Source organism: Trichosurus vulpecula, chromosome 3 (assembly GCF_011100635.1).
Source record: "Trichosurus vulpecula isolate mTriVul1 chromosome 3, mTriVul1.pri, whole genome shotgun sequence".
NCBI classification, from domain to species: domain Eukaryota; kingdom Metazoa; phylum Chordata; class Mammalia; order Diprotodontia; family Phalangeridae; genus Trichosurus; species Trichosurus vulpecula.
In genome coordinates this window covers 275,539,021-275,560,359 of record NC_050575.1, presented here as the reverse complement: position 1 = coordinate 275,560,359, position 21,339 = coordinate 275,539,021, and the positions used below count along the sequence as shown (strand labels likewise).

Here is a 21,339-nt window from a genome sequence, read left to right as displayed (position 1 = left end):
AGAGAGAGAGAGAGAGAGAGAGAGAGTGTGTGTGTGTGTGTGTGTGTGTTTTCACACATGCATGTGTACACATGTACATGTTTCTGCTCTTCCCCTCCCCCACATGAATGAAAACAAATAGAAATTGTTATGTAGCCCTCGTACCACACACAGCCACTGTAGCAAGATGCAGCTGTGCGCATGGTGATGTATTCCCAGATGTGAATGTATAGCACTGATGAACTCATGCTGGAGTTGTTAAGCTGGAAAGAAAATGCTTATAAAACAATCTGGTCTTTTAAAATTGTCCTTCACTTTTCTTTTCAGAGAAGAATACTGTCTTATCCCCTTTATCCCAAGCTGGGCTTAATTACAGTACAAATATATTTTGTCTTATGCTACATTCTCATTACCACTGAGCTGACAAACATCAGTCTTGACCATTAGCAGTTGCAAACCTTCACTTTAAAGTGCTGCTGATGATAGCTGACATTTATATAACACTTTAAGATTTGCAAAGCACTTTATATGTATTATTTGGTCCTTACAACCCTGTGAGGTAGAGGCTATTATGATTACCTCCATTTTACAGATGAGGGTACTGAGTTTGAGAGGGACTAAGTGACTTGCCCAGGGCCGCACAGTTTGTGCTTGAGGCTGGATTTGCATTCAGACCTTCCTTACTGTAAGTTCTATACTCAGTGTGGTTCAGTGGAGAGAGCACTGGATTTGAAGTTGGAGGACCTAGGTTCAAATGTTGACCCTGCTGCTTGCTACCAGTGTGACACTGGCTTTTCCTATAAATAACTGAGACTTATTTTTCTTATCTGTAAAGTCAGGGCGTTGGACTAGCAGACCTCCAAGGTCGCTTCTTTTCCTAAATCTATGATCCTATAATCTGGAGATGGGATGTACTCTCTTCTTCTCAGTAGAGAGATGGGAATGTTGTCTACAGGGTCCCGTCAGACATTGTATCACTTTATTACAGGGCATGGTGCTGTCCTTGGGTAGAGATCGAAATGGTGGGCTTCTCTTGTATAAACAAACATTGTTGATAAAATGTATTCTAAAATATATATGATTCCTATGAACCTATGGGGAGGAGAGAGGAGTGATCTTGTAAGTAAGATAGAATTATTCCAACCTGTAGCTTAAAAATAACCAAGAACAAGGGTGGAATGTAGCAGAACATTTCATGTTTGAAACTTGTTGAAATGATCCAAAAGTTCAGATCCTTACATTCTAGTAGACTGGAAGCACCTTGAAGGTAGGAGCTGGCTTTTTGTTTTGTTTTAACTGTTCTCTTTCTATCCCTAGCATCTAACAAGCACTTAATAAATCCTTTTTGAATTTTAATGCTCCCCTATTTCTGCTACAAGTCCCGACAGTAGTGACTTCTAGCCCTTTCGGTATTTTTTTTGCTCCCTGTCATGTGACCAAAATCCTCCTTCCAGAGGTGCAGTATAACCCCTATTTATCTTTGTAAATTAAAGTGAATGAAAATTAATTTCGCTTGGGGGATTTTTCATCATTTCTGGACATAATGAGAGACATTCTGGGATGTGCCAAGCTCCAGGCTGGTACTCAGTGCTTGAGAGAGACCCAAACAATTGCTCTAGAGCTAAGTGCCCTTGCATTGGGCTCCTCACTGAAATTTTTCAAATGGCATTTACTGCCCCAGAGTTTTTGATGGTCGTACATGGGGAAGGCTGTGCAGGGGATATGTGAGGAGGGAATGACTGTCAGCACCCCCAAGAAACAATGCTGGCTTCTTTGTCTCCCAAAATATTGTTCTTCTATCTGCCAGAGTGATGGCTGCTTCTTCTGATGATGGAAGCTGCTACGTCCTGAGCATTCCCACCCTAAGATGACTGGCTGAAGTGGAACTACAGGCAGCATACCCTTACACAGAATTGGTCTTATTTAGTTAAGGAGTGTCCGTCACTTCTCTCTTGGGTAGTGTGGTGGACTTGATGGGTGTGCATCATGAAGGAAGCCTGGTACAGTGTAAAGGGCCCTGGCTCTGGAGTCAGATCTGAGCGCACATCTGATAACTGTTCCTCTCTGACCAAGGGCAGTCATATCACTCAGTCAACCACCAAGCGTTTATTAAGCCCTACTATGTGTGAGGCTCTCACTATTAAAAGAAATAACAAAGAAACAGCCTGTGTTTTCAAGGATTTTGTAGCTGATAAGAGAAAACGGTAATTTTTTACACTTAATAGTTAATAAGCATAATAGTCAACTTTTCTGTAGTGCTTCAAGGTTTAAAAGCACTTTTCACACATTATATCATTTCTTCTTCCCAATGACTTGTGAGTTAAGTGTTGTGATTGTCTCCATTTTACAGATGAGAAAGCTGAGGTTGAGAGGGGTCAAACTGGCTTGCCTGTGATTACACCGCTAATCAGTGTCTGAGGCAGGATTCAAATGAAAGTTTTCCTGATTTCAGGTCTAGCTCCCTCTGTTGATTATGTCCAAGATGTACAAAGGAGGTACAAGGAGGAGAAGGGACTAGCAGCTGTTCCAGACAGGGGCCAGGAAGGCCTCAAGTAGACGGTGGTGTTTGAATGGAGTCTTGAAGGAAACCTGGGGTTCAAAGATAGGGAAGGAGGGAATGCGTTCCAGCATGGGTGACCATTAGGAGACAGTAATTTGTCTAAGGAGCAGCAAAAATCCCAGTATGGCCAGACCATAGAGCCCCTGGAGGGGAGTAAGGTAAAATGAAGCTGGAAAGGGAGGGGAGGGGAGTCGTTAACTTCCCAGGCCCTTTATCCTGTACAATGACAGGGTTCGGTTAGAATGAGATCTCTTCCGGTTCTAGATCTATGATCCTGAAGTGTTAGGCGTTTTCTTCTTTCCTTGGAAACGTTACCATTAATAAATTGATACCTTATTAGGTGTTTCTTCTGCTCCCTTCCCCATTATCGTAATTACTATCTGACAACTTCTAGCTGTCTGAAATGGGAAAGAAGGCGGTGGAAGAACCCTTCCTCTTCATTATCAAATGAGGTAATGTTTGTAAAGTGTTTAGCATGGTTCCTGGCACACAGTAAGTGCTTAATAAATGCTTGTTCCCTTCCCCCTTCCTCCCTCTTTCCTCCTTATGCTGGTTCTAAGCAATAGAGATGGTTTTAGACTCCCAGGGGGCAGCTGCCTGTCATTGGCACAGAGCAAGACTATGGATCCCAATCCTGGTGATGAATCTCCAGGGACAAGAGCCCCTTCCACATTGTGTCCAGTGGCAGAACTTCCAGTGTGGATAGGCAATGCCCCACCTCCCAGGAGGCGGGGCTGAGGAGACAGGGGACTGGCCGTGTGATGTAATTTGACCCGAAGTTGTGGGTGGGGCTTCTGGAATTTTTGCTTTGGACTTAGCCTTATGTCCATCTCTTGCTGCCCAGTAGTGGAGGGAGCAGGAATCTGGCGCCTCTCCTTTTGCTCCCTTTCTCTTTGGTAGCCCTGGGAAAACCCTGGGTCTCCATCCCTCTTAGCCTTGCCTGCTACCCTAGATCTGCTGTGACAGGGAGCTGAGCTGAATAGCAGCAGCCTGGCTCTGCAGCCCCTCTCCCCTCCCCCTTCCTCTCTCTTCTTTCTCTGCTAAGAAAGTCCACAGGGATGCAGTCCAGATTTGCCCAACTGAGCCTAGGAGAGGTAATGTGGTGCCATGCTCTTTTTAGGAAAATGGGTTTGCTTTAAATGTTCAGGATATTGTTGAGTATCCTATCTTTCTTACATAGGCGTTATTAATAATCAGTATTGATGTAGAACTTTTAAGTTTGTGAAGTGCTTTACAGATTTTAGCTCATCTGAGCCTCATGACTGCCCTGTGAGGTAGGTGATGTCGTCCTCATTTCACAGTAATCAGTTTGTGTTATTGAGAAAGTGATTCCTCTGTCAGTCCATGTGCTTGGTAGTTCAGCTTGGACCAGCTTGTTAGGTTCCTTATTGGTTGAGCTAAGTATTCTTCTTGTAGTTTATAGTCTAAGAGTTCTCATTAAGTATTTCCTTCTAGAACAAAACTGAGTGGTTATTTTTGGAGGTGGGGAGAATGGTGGTGTGTATGGTATTTTTACAGATGCATTAAGACCAAGGCCAAGAGCTCCAAGGAGCCCCAGCTGCCGCCCCCTCCATGGATTTGGGGATGAGCAGACTCCAGACCTTGTAGTAGGTAGGAGAGACTCCTCTTCTGCCCCAGAGTCTTCAGGCTTCTTAACAGTTTAGTTCAGTTCAATTCTGGAGGCATTTATTAAACTTTACTATATGCCGGGCTGTGTGTGCTTGGTAGTTGTGGAGGCAGAGACAAAAAATGAAACTGTCTCCCTTCAAGGAGTTTACATTCTCTTGGGTAGAGTGTGGTGGCTTAAGGAACAACCTAAGTGACTATAAAATTTATATTTTAAAAATATAAAATAATTTGATGATTGGGGAGATATTATCCTGGTGGGGAAGGGTGGGACCACAGAGCAGCAGAAAGGAGGCCGCTGACTGGGAAAACGTAGACTATGGGAAAGGCAGTCATGAGCCCAGCTGGGAAAAAGAGGTCAGAGCCAGACTGTGAAAGCCTTTCAGTGTCAGAAGAGTTTGGAGTTTATCCTAACAGCAGTAGGGAGCCCCTGAAGCTTCTTGAGCTGAGGAGTGATAGTCTAGGAAAGAATTGATGAGGGGCTGAGTTAGGGTATGGCTGTACATGTGCAGTAAAAAGGTTGCATGGGAGTTATGGAGGCAGAATCCACCAAATGTGGCAGGTGGGGGGAAGGGGACAGTGTTGCCATTACCACTGATAAAGCCCTGGCTCCCTTTACAAAGCTGTCTAGAACATAAGTTTCTTTTCATGGCGTGAATCATCATCTTGGTATGTGGATGTCTTACCTGAAAGTTGTGTAGTTTTAATATCTGAGGCAGAGTGGTTTGGTGAGAAGAGCAGTAACCTCAGAGCCAGGAGCCTCAAGTTTGCACCCTGATGCTCAGAGTTCCAACTGTGTGACTGTGAGCCTATCACTTGACCTTCCTCAGTTTCCTCATCTGTAAAATAGACAGGATAGTAACACTATTGCCTGCCGCCCAGGTGAAGCAGTTTTGGAAGATGTTCCTCCGCCCCTACTCCCCACGTTACTGAAACTGTTTTCAAATGCCACCAGTAACCTTGTCACTAATCCAATGACCTTTGTTTGGAATTGACCTTTTCTTGACCTTTTCTGAAACTCTTAGTAGTGTTAACTACTTGGTTCTTGTAGCTCTCGCCTCCTTTGGGATCAGAGATTCTTGGTTCTTCTATCTCTCTTTCTCCCCCACTGGACTCTTCCTCAACCTTGAATGTGGATGTTTTCCTGAGGTCTACCCTTGGCCCTCTTCTTTTCCTTTCTATAGTAGTTTCTCTGTTGGCAACCTCATTTACCCCCGGAGTTCCTCACAGCTATTCCCTCCTTATTTACATGCCACCAGCCCTATGCTGGCCCCCTCCATCCGCAGCCTTGATCTGGAACATCCAACCTCCCCTGAGGCCTTCTCACCCTGGAACACCCCTCTGCTAGGCCAGCCCCCTTCTCCCATTGGTGAGTTCTTCCATTCTGTAGAAGAGTCCAGGCCAACCAACCTTCATTTCCCTCCTGACTGTCCTCCTGTCTTTCCAGACTTCAGCACATGCTTCTGTGTCAGATACTTATCCCACCCTTCTTTTCCCTCTCCCTCTTTCCTTGCAACACTTTCCAACTCTCGTTAATATCTGGTCTTCCCTGTTAGATTGTAAGCTTCTGGAGGGCAGGGACTGTATTTTTCCTTGCATTTGTATCGCCAGTGCTTAGCATAGTGCCTGGCACATAGTAAGTGCTGACTAAAGGTATCTGCTCAGATGACTTTCATGTCTCTAATAAAGACTTCTCTTCCGCTCTCTAGATTCCCATTGGCCAATGTCTGTACGGAGCGTTCGGTTCAGTTCAGACAGGCGTTTATTTAGCATTTAGTGTGTGCCAAATGCTGTACTGTTTGTTGAGGAAATAGACCCACATGAGTCCCTACCCTCAGGGAGATTACATGCTACTGAGGGGAGCAGCTAGTACACACACATAAATAAATGCAAAGTGAATTTTTTTTTAAATGGATTTTTTTGTTGTTAAAGTGAATTTTTTGAAATATATGGTGTATGAAGCACTAAAACCTTGGGAAAGAGTGCTGTGGCAGGTGAGCTGAACCTGGACAGGAGCCAGGGATTCCAGGCATGGGGGAGAGATAGAGTGTCATGTATGGTGGCTGGCACATGGGCTGGTTTGACTAGAGTGTAGAGAGCAGCAAGAGGGGAAAGCTAATGTGAAATCAGGTTGAAAAGATAGATTGAGGCCAGATGAACCTAGAAGCAGTAGGGACCCATTGAAACATCTTGTGGATGGTAGTAACAGGGTCAGATGTGTGCTTTAGGACTATTGGTTTGGCAGCTCTTGGAGATGGATTGGAGAGGGGAGAGGCAAGAGGGTCAGAGAGGCCAGTTAGGGAGCTGCTGTGATACAGGGAAGTGATGGTAAAGTTCTGAACTGAGGGGGGAGAAAAAGCAACCTGGTGGCAGGTGAATGCACAAGCCTCGGCAACAGATTAAATGTGAATATCTCACCAGCATCTCAGATTCAATGTCCTGAACCATAGTTTCTCCTTAAACTTGCTCTTTCTGACTTCTGTATTCATGTCAGGGGCACCATCATTCCCACCTGGCTTTCCTTGTTTAACCTTGCTCCTCATTCACCTCTCCTACCCAGGTATGTTTATTCCACGGACTCTTGCTCACATGTCTCCTGTGCTGTGTTTCAGCTGCTACCACCCTAATCCAGATCTTTTTTTCCTAATCTCCTGAGCTTTTTCAGTAACCTTAGAAGTCTTTCTGCTCCTACTCTCTGCCCCCTCCAGCCCGCCCTTCATGCCACTGTCATTCATGGGACATATTACTTATAATTTATCACTTGATTAAACAGTAATGCAGAGGTTATTTGGGATTTTCAGAAATAACACATACCTACTAGCGTTGCTGACTAATGTTCTTGGTTCTTAATGAGACAAGGAATTATTTGCTTGGAAAGTATCGTTTTCATATATGGCCTGCAGGCAGAGAACTGAACCAGATGACCTCCTGTAATGCCTCCCCTCCATAATTGTGAGCATAAACTAAAGCCTGCACACCTACAAGATGTTGGTATTACCCTTTGAAACTTGAAGGATATAAACTGTTCTCTTTGGCAGTCTTGGTCCTACTGTTGTGTTCAAGAAGCTGTAGTAGACTGTGCAGCCACCAGGGATTTCTTACTTACTAATTTGAATCTGTTGGTGCATTTATAGGCCACTCAGAAAGGTGATCCGGTGGCAGTTTTAAAGAGACAACTGGAAGAGAAGGAAAAGCTGCTGGCTACTGAACAACAGGATGCTGCTGCCGCCAAAAACAAACTGAGGGAGCTTAATAAGGTAAATTCCATGTAGTCTGTCTATCAACATCCTTCTATCCTGTTTAATGAAAAAAGATATAAAAAACATTAATGTGACTCATGGAATCAGGACACTGCTGGGCAGCCCATGTACTCCATTGGTGACAGTGTAAAGAGACCTAGGTGGAAGCTCCTCCATGTCCACTGACGAGTCCCCTCTCTGGCAGCTTGATAGGAGAGCCTGGACGAGAATTCTTGGGCTGTGAACTTTATCATTCGAGGTAGTGACTACATGGAGGACATCCCAGATCCATTGAAAAGTATCCAATCTGTCACCAACACTTTGTACTCCTCTCTTGTTAGGTTAGAGTTAGGATTAGCCTAGCAGATTCTTGGACTAGGTTGCTAGCCTTTGATGCAACTTTTAAACCTCTCTGAGGACCTTGGAAGAAACTCAGAGTTGCATGAGGTTTTTGGTTTTCTTCTATTTCATTTTCTTAGGTATGTGAAGCTTACTCTACCTGCTCTTGGTGCCTTGGAGTGGGCTCTTCAGTATCATTGATTATATATATCTGGCTTAAACCAAATGGGTACTTTGTTAGGCTTCTTGGTTGAGTTTTTGTGAAATGGTAAACACTTGATGGAGTGGATTATCTGAATTTCAGTTATCCATTGGTTCTCTTTTTCCTTCCTTCCCCTCTCTCCCCACTTTTTGTTCCTTTTAACATTTGCTTATGAGGCTATTGTATTGTGGATAGACTGCTGGCCTTGAGGCCAGGAAAATAACCTCTCAGTGCCCTAGGCAACTCTTTCTAAGACTATAAGTTGCAAAAATAGTGCCAACCTGCATTGATAGAGAGAGTTTCCTCTCTCAGGAATTACATATACCAATGAATTGAAAAGTTTAGTCATCATTTCCCAGCAAGCATCTCTCTCATCAGTCAGGAAACTTGAGAGGGTGAAAACTAGTCTAGTCTTACACTTTGTGAATTATAGTCAAAATAAATTCAGAAGTGAGTTCTGCATCTAGCCAATTATGTTATCATTGATAAGACTTAGTACGGTGTCTTACGTGTAGTAGGCTAGTATTTGTTGGATTGAAGCATATGTCCTTGTGGGCACATTCATCTGGGCATTATCTCAGGTCTGTCTGTTTAGGTGAGCACAGAGATGTCAGTGCCATATATCCAAGCTGATGCAGACACCAAAAGGTCTAAGATGGTCTCTCCTCAGAGGGATGCTTTCTCCTCATCTCTGTCTTTGCTGTCCAAAGGAATATAAAAATGAGTCAGGCTTATATCAGTTCCATTATCATTTCATATGACCACTGTAGGGGAAATTGAGCGGAGGTGGGTAGGAGTCAAAGGGCTCTTTGGAAAGTTACATCTTTGTCAGTGTTAAAGGTCAGGCCTTCAGGGACCTTTTCTAAATCTCATTAACCTTTTTCTTGCACATCTCTGGGCAACCATCTAAAAATGACACATCCATGAAGAGTGTGGATCAACCATTTGCTTTCTTTCCCACCTTGATTTGTGGGTAGAAAGTCCACGTTGTTTAAGGATACATTTGCTCTCTTAAAAAATTTGTTCAAACTTACAAACTTCACAGCAATCTCAACAAATGACAACCAGGTATCAAATGAGCAAAAGGAAGAAGAAAATCACAAATAAGACTTTGAATAGAAAACTACTGTCATTATTCTATTACTTATAAATTTACACAACACTTTTACAAAAAGCAATTTATTTGCTCTGTTCCCTTCATGTTCGTGTCTTCTGTGTAGTCATAAAGTTTTGTTGTTGTAGTTTCTTTTTTTTTAGACCTAGTTTATGTGTTTTCTTACAAAATTAGTCTTTGTCATTCTACATCACTTTGTAAAAGCCTTAGCCTATTTCTTTGTAATTTCAAGCCCCGCCTCCCCCTCCATTTGTCACCCTTTCTGGTGCTATAATATTCCAGTAGGTTAATATTTTATAGTTTGCCTAGACCTTCTTATGGATATGTCCTCATGTGCCACATTTTTAAAATAACGCAATTACAGCCTGAGGAATAAGTGAGTAATTGAGGGCAGGGCTTTGGTTCTAGTGTTAGTAGAATTTTGGTACCTAAAGGAAGGGAGACTTCTAATGGACAAATTGTGTTTATAATTCATTTCAGTTTAATTCCGTTTAGTAAACCTTTATTAAGCACCTGCTACGCTAGTCATAGAGCCAAGCCCTGTGAACCTGGGTTCATGTCCTAGCTGTACCATTTGCTACCTGGGTAATCATAAGCCATTCACTTAATTTTTCTGGGCCTTGTTCCTTCAGCTTTTAAATGAGGAGGTTCCAGGATTAGCATCAGAGGGGGACTTCAGCAGAAGTTATAGAGATGTAAATTGTTTTAACCCTTCTAGGAGCATACAAGCTGAGACAAACAACATTGACATGAAATCATGTAGAAAAACATACAGATGAGGAATAAAATGCAAGATAAATATGGATAATGAACAGATAACACGTTGCTTGTATAGAACATTTGTTCATTCAGCAAATATTTATTCAGCTATGTGCAAGGCACTGTGGGGAATACAATGAAGGATGTTTATCAGATTTGCAGGTGGCACAACACCAAGAGGAGCAGAGTTAGGATCTAGAAGGTCTTGATGGGCTAGAATGATGGACCCTAACAAGGTGAAATTTAATAGAGATAAATATGAAATCATACATTTAGGTTCAAAAAACTCAACTTCACAATTATAAAATTCAAGGTGCAGCTAATCAGCAATTTTCTAAAAAATGATTTGGGATTTTGGTGAATTACAAACCCCATGAGTCAGTTGTGTGATATGAAAATACTTGCCTGTAAACTAAGGTTGTATTGAGAATCCTAGAATCCAGGGCTAAGGAAATGAGACAGTCCTGCTCTGGCAAGATCTTGGCTATTCCCAGGCGTCTTTCTGCCCCTCTCCTCCAGCTTCAGGCAATGATAGGTGGTAGGAATACCTATCACCACTGGGGGCATCCTTCCCCCTTTGCCTAGACTGTTTCCACTGCTCCCAAAACTTTAACTTAATAAAGTCCAAAGTTTTATTCCTTCTGATGTGATGGAGGACCCTGAGACCTTACTCTGACATTGCCTCCTAAGACCCTTCCTCTATATCCTGAAGTCCCTTGGCTCATTTATCTGGCCTGCTTATGTAAACTAAGGACCCCTAAACCTTGCTATCTGCCCAGAAGCTGAACTCCCTTGGGGACTTCCTGTTCTTCATGTGCCCTAGAGTTCACCTTTCTTTTACTTGTTATCTCTACCAATTAGATTATGAGCTGCTTGAGAGTGGGTCCATCATAGCCTTTTCTATTTGTAGCCCCAGTGCATAGTGTTGACATGTATTTAGCACTTATCAGTGCTTCTTCATTATTGGAAAGGATGACTTGCAACAGAGATGATGAAAGGATCCTTCTAACTAAGGGTTTGAAGGGATTGGTGATGTATTTAGCCTAGAGAAGAGAATATCTGGGGAGAATGGGGGACACATGTGGACATACGAAGAGTTGTCGTCTGGAAGAGTTATTAGACTTGTCCTATTGCATTCTTGACCTAAAAGCAAGGGTACTTCTTAACAAGAAGTATCCCAGAGAGGTCCCGGCTGCCTCAGGAGATGACAGGTGCTCCCTTGCCTCATGTCTGCTGGGAAAAGGCTGCATGGGTCACTTCTTGGGGATATCGTAAAGAGGATTCTTGATCAGGCGTAGGTTGGACTAAATGGTTTGGCTCTAAGGTCTTGTGATTCTCAGACCTCCAATATTCTCTCCAACTTTAAATCTATGATCATATGAAAACTCTATAAACATTTTTTACCAGCCCTAGAATACTTTAGAACACTTGCCGTTCTTCCTGTATGTTGCAGTGATGTTGCATCTGCTGGTGGTGGTTATTAATAGTGGCCTGAAGAAATGTGGAACTAGTCCCTCAATGATATAGTAGGGTCATATGAGTTTGCAGAGAGGATCAGGGCTGTGTGTGTATGTGTGTGAGTGAGTGTGGGTTTGGGGTTTTTTGTTTGGTTGTTTGGCTTTTAGGCTTAAAAATGTAGTATTCCTGAGGGGAACTATAGCCCATATCTTGGCTAAAAGTCTAGTTAGTACACCTTCACATTGTGCTCCTGGTTGCCCCAGCGCCTCCTTTGAAAAACAAAAATGTTTCATCCGGTTGCTGCGCTCCTATGGTTGATGTAAAATAATTAAGTGACAGTCTCACACCCTAGGTAGAGCGCTCAGCTCTGAGGTTATAGTTTCTTTCTTCTTGGAATTGTTTGGGAGGGGAAATCATTCAGGTTATAGTAAGTACTTGAGTTTTGTCCTATGATATTTCTTCCCATGACACAGTCAAGTTTAAGAAAGCAGCTGGATTTAGAGAACAAAAACTTGGGTTCAAATCCTGGCTCTGCCACTTTTGCCTACGTGATCTTAGATGGGTTATTTAGCCTTTCTTGGCCTCCGTTTCATCATCTGCAAAATGGGGTGATTAGGCTACATGAGATGACCTTGGAGGTACATATTAGCTCTAAGTCTGTGATCTATATCTGTAATATCTGCTTTTCGTAACAAAAATGGCTCTCCCTGCCAATTTTGGTAACTGGTTTATTGAGAGTTGTCTTAAGGAGGACCTCAGCATTTCTAGAGACTTCTCTTTATTTTGGATTTTAGGTAGGATGTCTTTGTGAGACTATCTAGTGTCTTTGTCTAGCATAGGCCTCCCTGCTCTATGCCGTGTTTCATATTAATAGTCAGAAAGGATCATTTAACAAAGCTCTCCCTCTCTTTGGTTGCCTCTATGGAGGAATTTTTTTTTTTTACATAAATATGGGAGACCTTGGTGGAAGAGAGCCTGAACAACGTGACTCACTGAGTCAGTTTCATTTTGTGGAATCAACAGACAACAAAACCTAGGGATCTTCTATCATCTTCCACTTTCAGTTAGTTGTGCGACAGGGAAGATAATGGACTGCTGCAGAGAATTGTCTGCCAAAGCCTGCCTTTGTTCCGCATTCCCTTCTTTTACTTATGGAAAAAATAAAATCAGATAAATTTAAACCAAAGCTTTGGGTTAAAAAAGATTCTTCTTATACCAAGCTTACATTGGAAGTCAGCAGGCTCAGATTCGTGGTTCCTGAAAGCTCATTTTTGAATCTCTGACGAGGGAGGAAGAAAGAGAGACAGATACAGAGATAGAAAGGACGACAGAGACAGACAGACAGATGCTACTCCTAATGCCAGGGAAATATAAAGTCTAGCAGTTTCTTTTCCCTGGGCATTAGGACTGAGAGTCATACCCTCAAGCACAAGGGCAACTAAGAACATCCACTTTCAAATTTAGGCGAGCCTGAGCCTTCTGAGTCAGGTGTTGAATATGTAGCTGTGCAAAGTGGTTTTTTTGTTTTGTTTTGTTTTTTTGTGGGTTTTGGGGGTATGTTTTTTTTTAACAAGGAACTCTGCTGTCCCTTATGTAGTTCCATTCTGTCATTTCCATGACAAGCAAGAAGGGCAAGGTTCCTTCTAAACCCAGAGCTGACCTTCTGAATGCAGAAACCGGCTTCTCTTGCTGGCCCTCTGCCCTTTCTGAATCTAGATCAGAGACCCTTTGGTGATAAGCATGGGTACAATCACTGTTTGACTTAAAGTGAGCACAAAAGGTCAGACTCTGGTCTGAAGTTGCAGATTTAAGAGCAAACCAGCCTGGCTCTGGGTTCACCTGGCTGCAGATACACTGGTGTCCTACTATTTTAGACTGTTGCCTGAAGGGTTGTCCCAGACACACACCCCAGAACCAGAGCAGAGTTTCTGTTTTCAGTTCTGATAAATGGCATTCTACACCCAGCTCTTTCTCTTCATGTGATCAAAGAAAACTAGGCTTAGAGTAGAAGTCCTGACACTATTGGCAATGAACTTGGGGTTATAAAAGTTTAAGAAAAGAGCATTAGCTCTTTGTAGCCAAATTACATTGTCAGAGGATTGAATACTTGCTCAAGATGTGATAGCCCTTAGGAAGAGCAATTTAAAGGGGGCTAAGTAAATTAATTCAAATAAAGCTGGTTTTTCTTAGATCTGGAAAACCTTTGAAGGTAGAAAATATTGCCTGGCTACTGATGGCTTTGGGATGGATGCACCATTAAATCCCAGGTAGAGTCATGATTTGGTCAGTCCACGAGGATTTACTTATGCACTATGTGCCATGCACTGGGCTGGGGGCAGGGAAACACAAGTACCAAGAATTAAATAACCCCTCTTTGCAAAGAGCTTACATTATAATGGGGAAGACAGCAACAGTATAAGTATTAAGTTAATACATACAGATAGGGACAAAGTATATACTATTGACCCGGGCCCACTGGGTGCTTGAGTATATGTGCTCTAGAGAAGAGTAACTGGTAAGATTCAGAACACCTGCCACACACGTGTGGGCTGCTGAGATGTCTGGTAGTCCTTTGTGGCTTGTTAGGGGGTTTTCCTGGCTCACTCTTGTGTCAGCCATGGGGCATTAGAAATTAGAGAAGAGTGTGGCATAGCATATATGTGTGTGTTTGGGGGGTGGGGGTGGATGCAGAGATTAAGGAGATAAGAGTTCTTGGTGGCAAAACCAAGGGCTGCTGCTTTAGAATGGTATTTCCTTTCAAAGAATTAAGGGGAATACGTTACTGGTACATTATATAAAAGAACCAATGTAAGGCATTCTATATCAAAACACTCATTTACTCCAGAGTATTGTTCAGCATCCTGGGGCCCAAGGACATGAAGTCAAGAGGGGGATTCCAGTGTACTGGAATTTTCAGTTCTTCTCAGGTTATAATTTTTCTGTTTCCTGTCCTGGAAGAGGGGAAGCCCCATCAGAAGAGAAGTTTGCTTCCTGTTCCTCAGGCATCAAGAATTGTTGTTTCTTTTTTTAAAAAAGATTCTTATTTCTCTTCTTGCTTGGATAGGCGACGAGGAAGAGTATCAGATTCTAAACTAGGTAACTTTTGAGGGAAATGTTGGTAGCTTCTGTTCCTCACAATTCTCAATAGTAGGAGGGCTTGCTTTGTGCTTTTGAATCCTGATTCTCCCTATTCTGATTTTTTTTGGGGGGTGGGGGGCATACTGTACCAAGCTATGAATGTTATTTCCTCCCTCACTTCCTCTGTAAAAATTTGAGAAATGGATTCCTAGACTTGACTTTGCAGATTCCTGGCCAGCTTCAGAAAATCTTTTAACCTTCCTTGGATATGGGGGTTAAGAGATCAGTGAGAATACCCATGGAGCAGCTAGGTCCTCTTAAGTTCTTGTACCATGTGGCCCATTCTGCCCTTTAGTTGTCCCATGTAGAACAGTAGTGGCATCCAGTGGCCACTTTGGTCAGCAATGACCTTGCTTCCTTCTGGGATTCCCTCCCCCCACAATGATGCCCCTTCTCCTGTTCTGGGAGAAAGCATTTAGTCCTTTGGTTTTCTCTAATCTGAAAACCAAGGGAATTGTGCCCCTGGGTGGAAAAGGATTGTGTAAGATTTCTTGGCTTTGTTTGGGGGGCATCTAGGATCTAGTGTGAACTATAAAGAGATGAGAGAAGTCAGAGAAGAACTGAAAATTCCAGTACGCTGGAATCCCCCTCTTGACTTCATGTGGTAGGGGTTTAAGTAAGAAGGAGTTCATGACCCTAGAGTCGGCCCAGGAGAGCCAGTATGGGAACTAACACTCCTGCTGCTCTTCCTGATTCCTGGTTCTTAGTCTTTGAGTGGGTGAGAACAGTGGACTTGTCTGTTCTCTCCACCCCCATTAAAGCTCCATTAAGTATTCCACTTAATAAATAGTGGCAATTTAAGGGGAAGTTTGAGTAGCTCAGGCCCTAGAATTTTTGCAGAGTTTTAAATATCCTGCTATTTATTTAAGTCTCTTATACATGTCAAGATCAGAGTGATTTGGTGCAACTTAAACAGGGACACACCCATCCTTGTGTTCTCTTCTTACTTTATTGTTGCCAAGTAATAAACCTAGCTTTCTACCTGGGGGTTGCCCCTTGTAAATGCAAAATTGCCCTTCTGTTTCTGTTTTCCCCAGAATCCCACATTGGGGTCTTAGAGCAGACTTGGTTACATCTTGGAAGTTAGCCCATGTGAGGATTCTAAAGAATGTTTGGGTTGATGCGACCTCCCAGCCTCTCGAAGATACCTCCCTTAGGTCATCACTTTGGAGGTGCTCCGGGGTCCCATCTTGTAAGCTTCTTCCGGCTCTAACAGGAACTAAACCAATATTCTTCCCTTCCCTTCCCCCCTCTCTCTAGGAGCTTGCATCTGAGAAATCAAAGGCGGCTGCCGGGGAAGCCAACGTGAAAAAGCAGCTCTTGGCCAGGGAGCAAGAGATTGTGGCTGTACAAGCCCGAATGAAAGCTAGTTACCGGGACCACGTCAATGAAGTACAGCAGCTGCAGGGGAAGGTGAGGCATTTGCCATCCTGCAGGCTGCAGGGCAAAGAGCTGTGGGGCCTGGGGAGTATGAGTCTGGCTCTAGGTTTAGACTAGGACCAGAAATCCTTCTTTGCCGGGATGGTTTTTGTTATGGCCCAAGTACCAGGGTCACTTCTAAAAAAGGTGGGAGAATGGGAAGGATTTGGATGATTGCATTCATTTTATGGGAGCATCATATAAGCCAAGAAGGGAGACCAGGGAAAGTGGGACCAAAGGAATATAGGATCTGAAAACTCTCATGGAAGAAGGGGGACTGTCACCTTGGGCGTGATCAAAAAGTGCAAAGCATCAGGGAGTTGCACTCTCATTTTGGCCCTGTCACTGACTTGCTCTATGACCTTGAACCAATCACTGAATAGATCTGAGCTAGTTCCCTCCTTTCAGAAATGGGGACAGTAATCCCTGCTGTACCTACCCCACATAGTGTTGTGGAGAGAATCAGCTGAGGTAATGGATATGGAAGTGCTCTGGAGAATGGAAAGCATTAAGATCTTTGTGGAGAGAGGGTGAGGGTCAAGGGTGTCTCTCTCGAGTTCAGGAATTGTTAAAGCTGTTTCTTTTAGAAGATGAGCTGAGGAGGAAGGGAAGAAAATCCTATTTGTTACATTCCATGGCTTGCCACTACCACTGGCTACCGATGTTTTCTTTCAGCTTGATCTCTTGCAAGGTGATAATGGGTCAGGAGAAGGAAAGGGGAACTTGTCTTCCTCTTAAGCGATAAGAGGTTTTATTGGTTTGTAGTAACTTGTTTTATCTCATAACACAAATTTCAAACTGTGTAAACTACAGAGGAAGTGAAGTGGGGAATGTTTCTGGGGTTCTAGCCTGAATCTTTTCTAATAGCCTGAGAGGGCTATGGTGAAAAAGTTTGGAAAAATGAGGAATGAGAAACAGTTTTTTTTTTTTTTTAAGGTATAATTCAAGGGCTCTCAAGAAGAGAGCTGTATTGTGCAGCCTAGAGTTTATCCTGCATAAAGCATGCTCTGGTGTGGGTTTGGGGGCTGTATCCTCCCTCAGGCATTTTTGACTGATGCTCTTCTACCCTCTAAAATTCATTTTCAGATTCGAAGTCTTCAGGAGCAATTGGAGAATGGACCAAATACGCAGTTGGCTCGTTTACAGCAAGAGAACTCAATTTTGAGGGATGCTTTGAACCAAGCAACCAGTCAGACTGAGAGCAAGTAAGCTTCAATATTCATTGATAAGAAATAGAAAATCAAATATACTTGCTGAATAGCCCTGTAATCACACTAAACCAGAGGTTCTTAACCTCTTTTGTGTTTTGGAACCTTTTGGCAGCTTAGTGAAAGCCTACTGACCCCTTTTCAGAGCAGTATTTTTAAAAAATTCATAATTACAGGATATGTTAAATTTCAGAAAATAGTGAAAATAGAAGTGTGATATTTTTTTTTTCCCATAAGAATTCACAGACTCCTTAAAATCTATGGACCTTTGGACCTCAGGTTAAGAACCCCTGCACTGTAAAAAATGAATCCCTTCCTTGGAGGTCAAGAGAGGGAGGGAGAACTTTCTGAAGATCTTGTGTTCATTAGCTTTTTCCCGTGAGGAACATTGTTCCTGTGCTTGTGGTCATAGACACGAGCTGTATATAGTCAGCTTTCCTGTTTCTTCCTCATGGAGTTTGCTCTGAGTGTGGGTCCTTTCTCCTGGCTCCTCATCTATGTGGCAAAGCTTTGATAGTGTTACAAATAAAGGCTGGAGGAGGGAGATCATGTCATTTCCTGTGGCCTAAAACTTGGGCTCTGCACCTTGCTCTTGTTTCGTACCATGGATAGCATTTTGTTAGGTGCTCCCTCAGTTACTAGGTGACACCGACATCTTGTAGAGATTTTTCCCCATGGCAAATAAAGGACTTTTCCCATATATAACTAGATAACATCCTCATAATAGTAGACTTTATTAATGTCCCCATTAATAGAATGAAATTAATCAAAACAGAGATGAAAAGCTAAACAACGTTTTTTTTTTTTTCATTTTCACTTAGAAATTTTTTAAATTTTATTTTTTTCAGTGAACAAAATCTATTTCTCTTTTTCCTACTTCCCTTCTCCTCTGCTCATTAGGAAAAAGAAAAGAAAAAACCCTTGTAACAAATATGCGTAGTAAAGCAAAACAAATTAACAATGTCCAAAAAATATATGCCACATTTTGAACCCCAACTCTGTAACATCTCTGTCAGCAAGTGCATAGTTTGCTTCATCATCACTCTTGGAGTTGGGGTTGGTCATTGTGAATCAGAGTTCCTAACTCTTTCAAAGTTATTTTTTCTTTATAATTTTGTTACTGTATAAATTTTTCTCCTGATTCTGTTCATTTCATTCTGCATTAGTTCGTACAGATCTTCCCAGGTTTCTCTAAAACTGTCTCTTTCATCTTTACTTACAATGCAATAATATTCCATTATAAGGAGTTAAAACCAGGACTGGAAATACATTCATTAGCATAATTTGTTCAGTTATTTTCCAATTAGGGACCCCTCTCCTTTAGGTTCCCGTTCTTTACCACCACAAAAACATCTGCTTTAATTATTTTTGTACGTGTGGGTCTTTTCCCTCTTTCTTTAATCTCTTTGGGGCATAAGCCTAGCAGTAATACTGCTAGGTCAGTGAGTATGCACAATTTAGTGAATTTGGGGGCACAGTTCCAAATTGGTTAAGCAACTTTTCAAAGGCCGAAGTTAATGATTAAGGCTGTAGAGGGTCTGGATGCCCAGAGCTGGTCAGCTGGCCACCTGGCAGTGACTTTTCCAGCATAGCCCCCAGCTTCACATGATCCCGTTTTCATCTTCATTTGTGGATAATCAGTCACTGCTTTGTAACACACAAGAATGTGTAACTTGCCACGCAGTTATTTTTTTCCCCTGTAAGCTGTATGGCTAAGAACATAACACACTGGGTACTATGTCCACCTCTGAGTTCAGCGTTTAACTGTATTGTGGTAAATGGCAGTTTCATTAAACCAACATGTCTTTGCCTGAGTGGTATCTCTACTTCTGTTCAGGGACCTTTTGAGGTAAAGTGCCTTGCAGTGATTGGTTCTAAGATGCTGATCCTTGCTCCCATTTACCTAGCTGTCTGTATGGATACAAAGAGTGTGACAAAGCTAGTGGAATACCGACATATTTGAAAATAGGAGGGAGAAATGCCTCAAATGCCCTTTGTGCGTAGAGAGGGTGGCTGTGTTGGATGGTGAGCCACCAGGCTGAGCTCGCTCCTCCGTGCTCCTCGTGGTGATGAAGGGTCTTTGTAAAGCTATTTCTGTCTCGAGTTGCTCTGTGTATTTCATTCTCTTCTTCCATGTTTCACTTGGTGAGCTTGAATCTCTATGGTTGCCATTTCCTGAATGATGACAAATAGAAGAGGGAGTTTTAGGCAGAGGAACTCTGGCTGTCCTCCCATGCCTTGAATGTTACCCCTGTTTCTCTATATGCTTATGCTTCAAAGCAGAGGGGAAGGTATTTCACTCTGCTCTGTCTTTACTTGATCTCTAAAATCCCCACTGTGGGTCAGATGCCTTTGTCTGGGACAGTAGTTCTTAACCTGGGGCCCATGAATTTTCTTTTAAAAATATGTATTTATACCTATATATTATAATATATTAATGTTTATATGTAATTATACTACATGATGTTACTTACATAGAATTATATATTATAATCTATAACAATATAATATTCAATTATATATATTATATTATTTATATATCTTACATATATATGTATATATAAAACTTTTTAAAATAACTATTTCAGTAGAATTGGTTTCCTTTGTAATCCAGTGTTTTTTATTTTATCCTGTTAAAAATATATTTTTGTTCTTTGTTTTCTTTTGAGACTTGGTCTCTCTATCTCACCAGGATGAAAATTGAGTGGCTCCTCATGGGCCTGATCACAATACTGTTTGGCATGGAAGCCTCTACCTATAACATTTTTCAGGTCTGGGCTGATTTGCTCCTTTTTTGGTCCTCCACCGTTTGGTACTGGACTTAGTGTAAACAACTGATTGGCTTTAGCCCTTTTGCATCTCAGAACTCCTGAACTCAAGAAATCTGCCACCTTCGGCAAGGTCTGCAGGCATGCCCCACCTTGCTAGACCTAGAAATACTATCCTGGGAAGGGTCTCATTGCCTACTCTGGTAATTGATTTTTCCTTAAAGGTTGCCAGATGTCAGGTTTGGGGGAATTTTTTTCCCTTGGCTATAATCTTATAAAGAGAGGGGAAGTCTTAGGAAGAGAGCCGTGTGTGGCCTCAAGGCTGCAGGTCCCCCATCCCTGATCTATAGGCTTTACCAGACTACCAAAGGTGTCCATGACACAAAAATGTTAACACCTGGTCAAGGTAGTCACAGAGCCCTACGCCCAGAAAAGATGCCAAGATGGCATTTACTCTAGTCTCTGGTTTTCTCTTACTCATCCCAGCTGGCCCATTCTAGAGCCTATTCTGAAAGAGCACCCAAGTATTCTGTGACCTGGAATCAGAGAATACTAGAGCTGAAAGGGTTCCAGCAATCATCTAACCTGTGATGGAATGGGAATAGTACTAGACTCTTTGAGCTCGGTTCTTCTCCTAGCTTTCTTAGGTTATTTCCTTTCCCATAAGCTTCGTTTATCCTCATGTAAAATGGAGGCGTTGGATAAGATCAACCCAAGGGTATCCTTTCCAGGTCTTAGAACCCTGTGATTCACTGGTTCTAGGCTAACTAGCCTTATTCAGTAATTTATTTATTTATCATCTTTAGAAAATTCTTCCCTCTGTTTAATCTTCTTATAGCGGGGCTGAGTTTAAGGGCAAATTAAGTTTTATCTTTAAAGTGTGGTATTTCAAAAATATGAACAAAAATGTTACTGATTTGATATTGCAGAAATTTTAAGTATAGTATATGCTGTTCTAGCAATAAGGGTATGTACCAATGCATCCATTATAGGTATATAATAATATCCATGAAACTTGTCTGCTCTCGTTATTGGCTTTTCCTTAAAGATTGTCAGATGTCAGGTTTGGGGGGATTTTTTCCCTTGGCTATAATCTTCTATGGAGAGAGAAAACCTTAGGAAGAGAGCTGGTTTCTTCATTTTAATTTCATATGGGAGAATGCACTCCTTAAGTTTTTTCTCCTGTTTCCTCTAGGTTTAAAGCATTCTTTAACTATTCCTTTTGAGTTTTCGGTGGTTGCTAAAGGATAATCCATCCTGATGAACTGTATATTGTTGAGTTGGGCTTCTAAATATTTTTCTTGTTTATTATGAACTTAATCTTTAATAAACACAAACATTTCAGTATCTAAAGATGAACAAGACAAAAGCTCTTATAAGAAACTGGGTACTTCTATAAAATGTGGTTTTTTTTTTAAAGAAATGCTTCCAGTTATTTTTCTTCCCCCTCCCCATTTTATTGGTATCTTTTAATTTCACACTATCTTCATTTTTTAACATATCGCTGCCCTTTGCCATCTTGTAAGCTAT

General features: G+C 42.0%; 1 protein-coding gene across 1 annotated transcript in view; it reads left to right on the top strand.

The window, feature by feature from the left end:
• Positions 1-21,339, top strand: part of RRBP1 (ribosome binding protein 1) — a 121,686-nt gene that overhangs the window by 65,658 nt on the left and 34,689 nt on the right. The window contains exons 4-6 of the mRNA XM_036748995.1: positions 7,300-7,422; positions 15,675-15,827; positions 16,920-17,038. Of these exons, the coding sequence (XP_036604890.1) occupies positions 7,300-7,422; positions 15,675-15,827; positions 16,920-17,038 (395 nt within the window). The remainder of the gene's footprint in view (positions 1-7,299; positions 7,423-15,674; positions 15,828-16,919; positions 17,039-21,339) is intronic.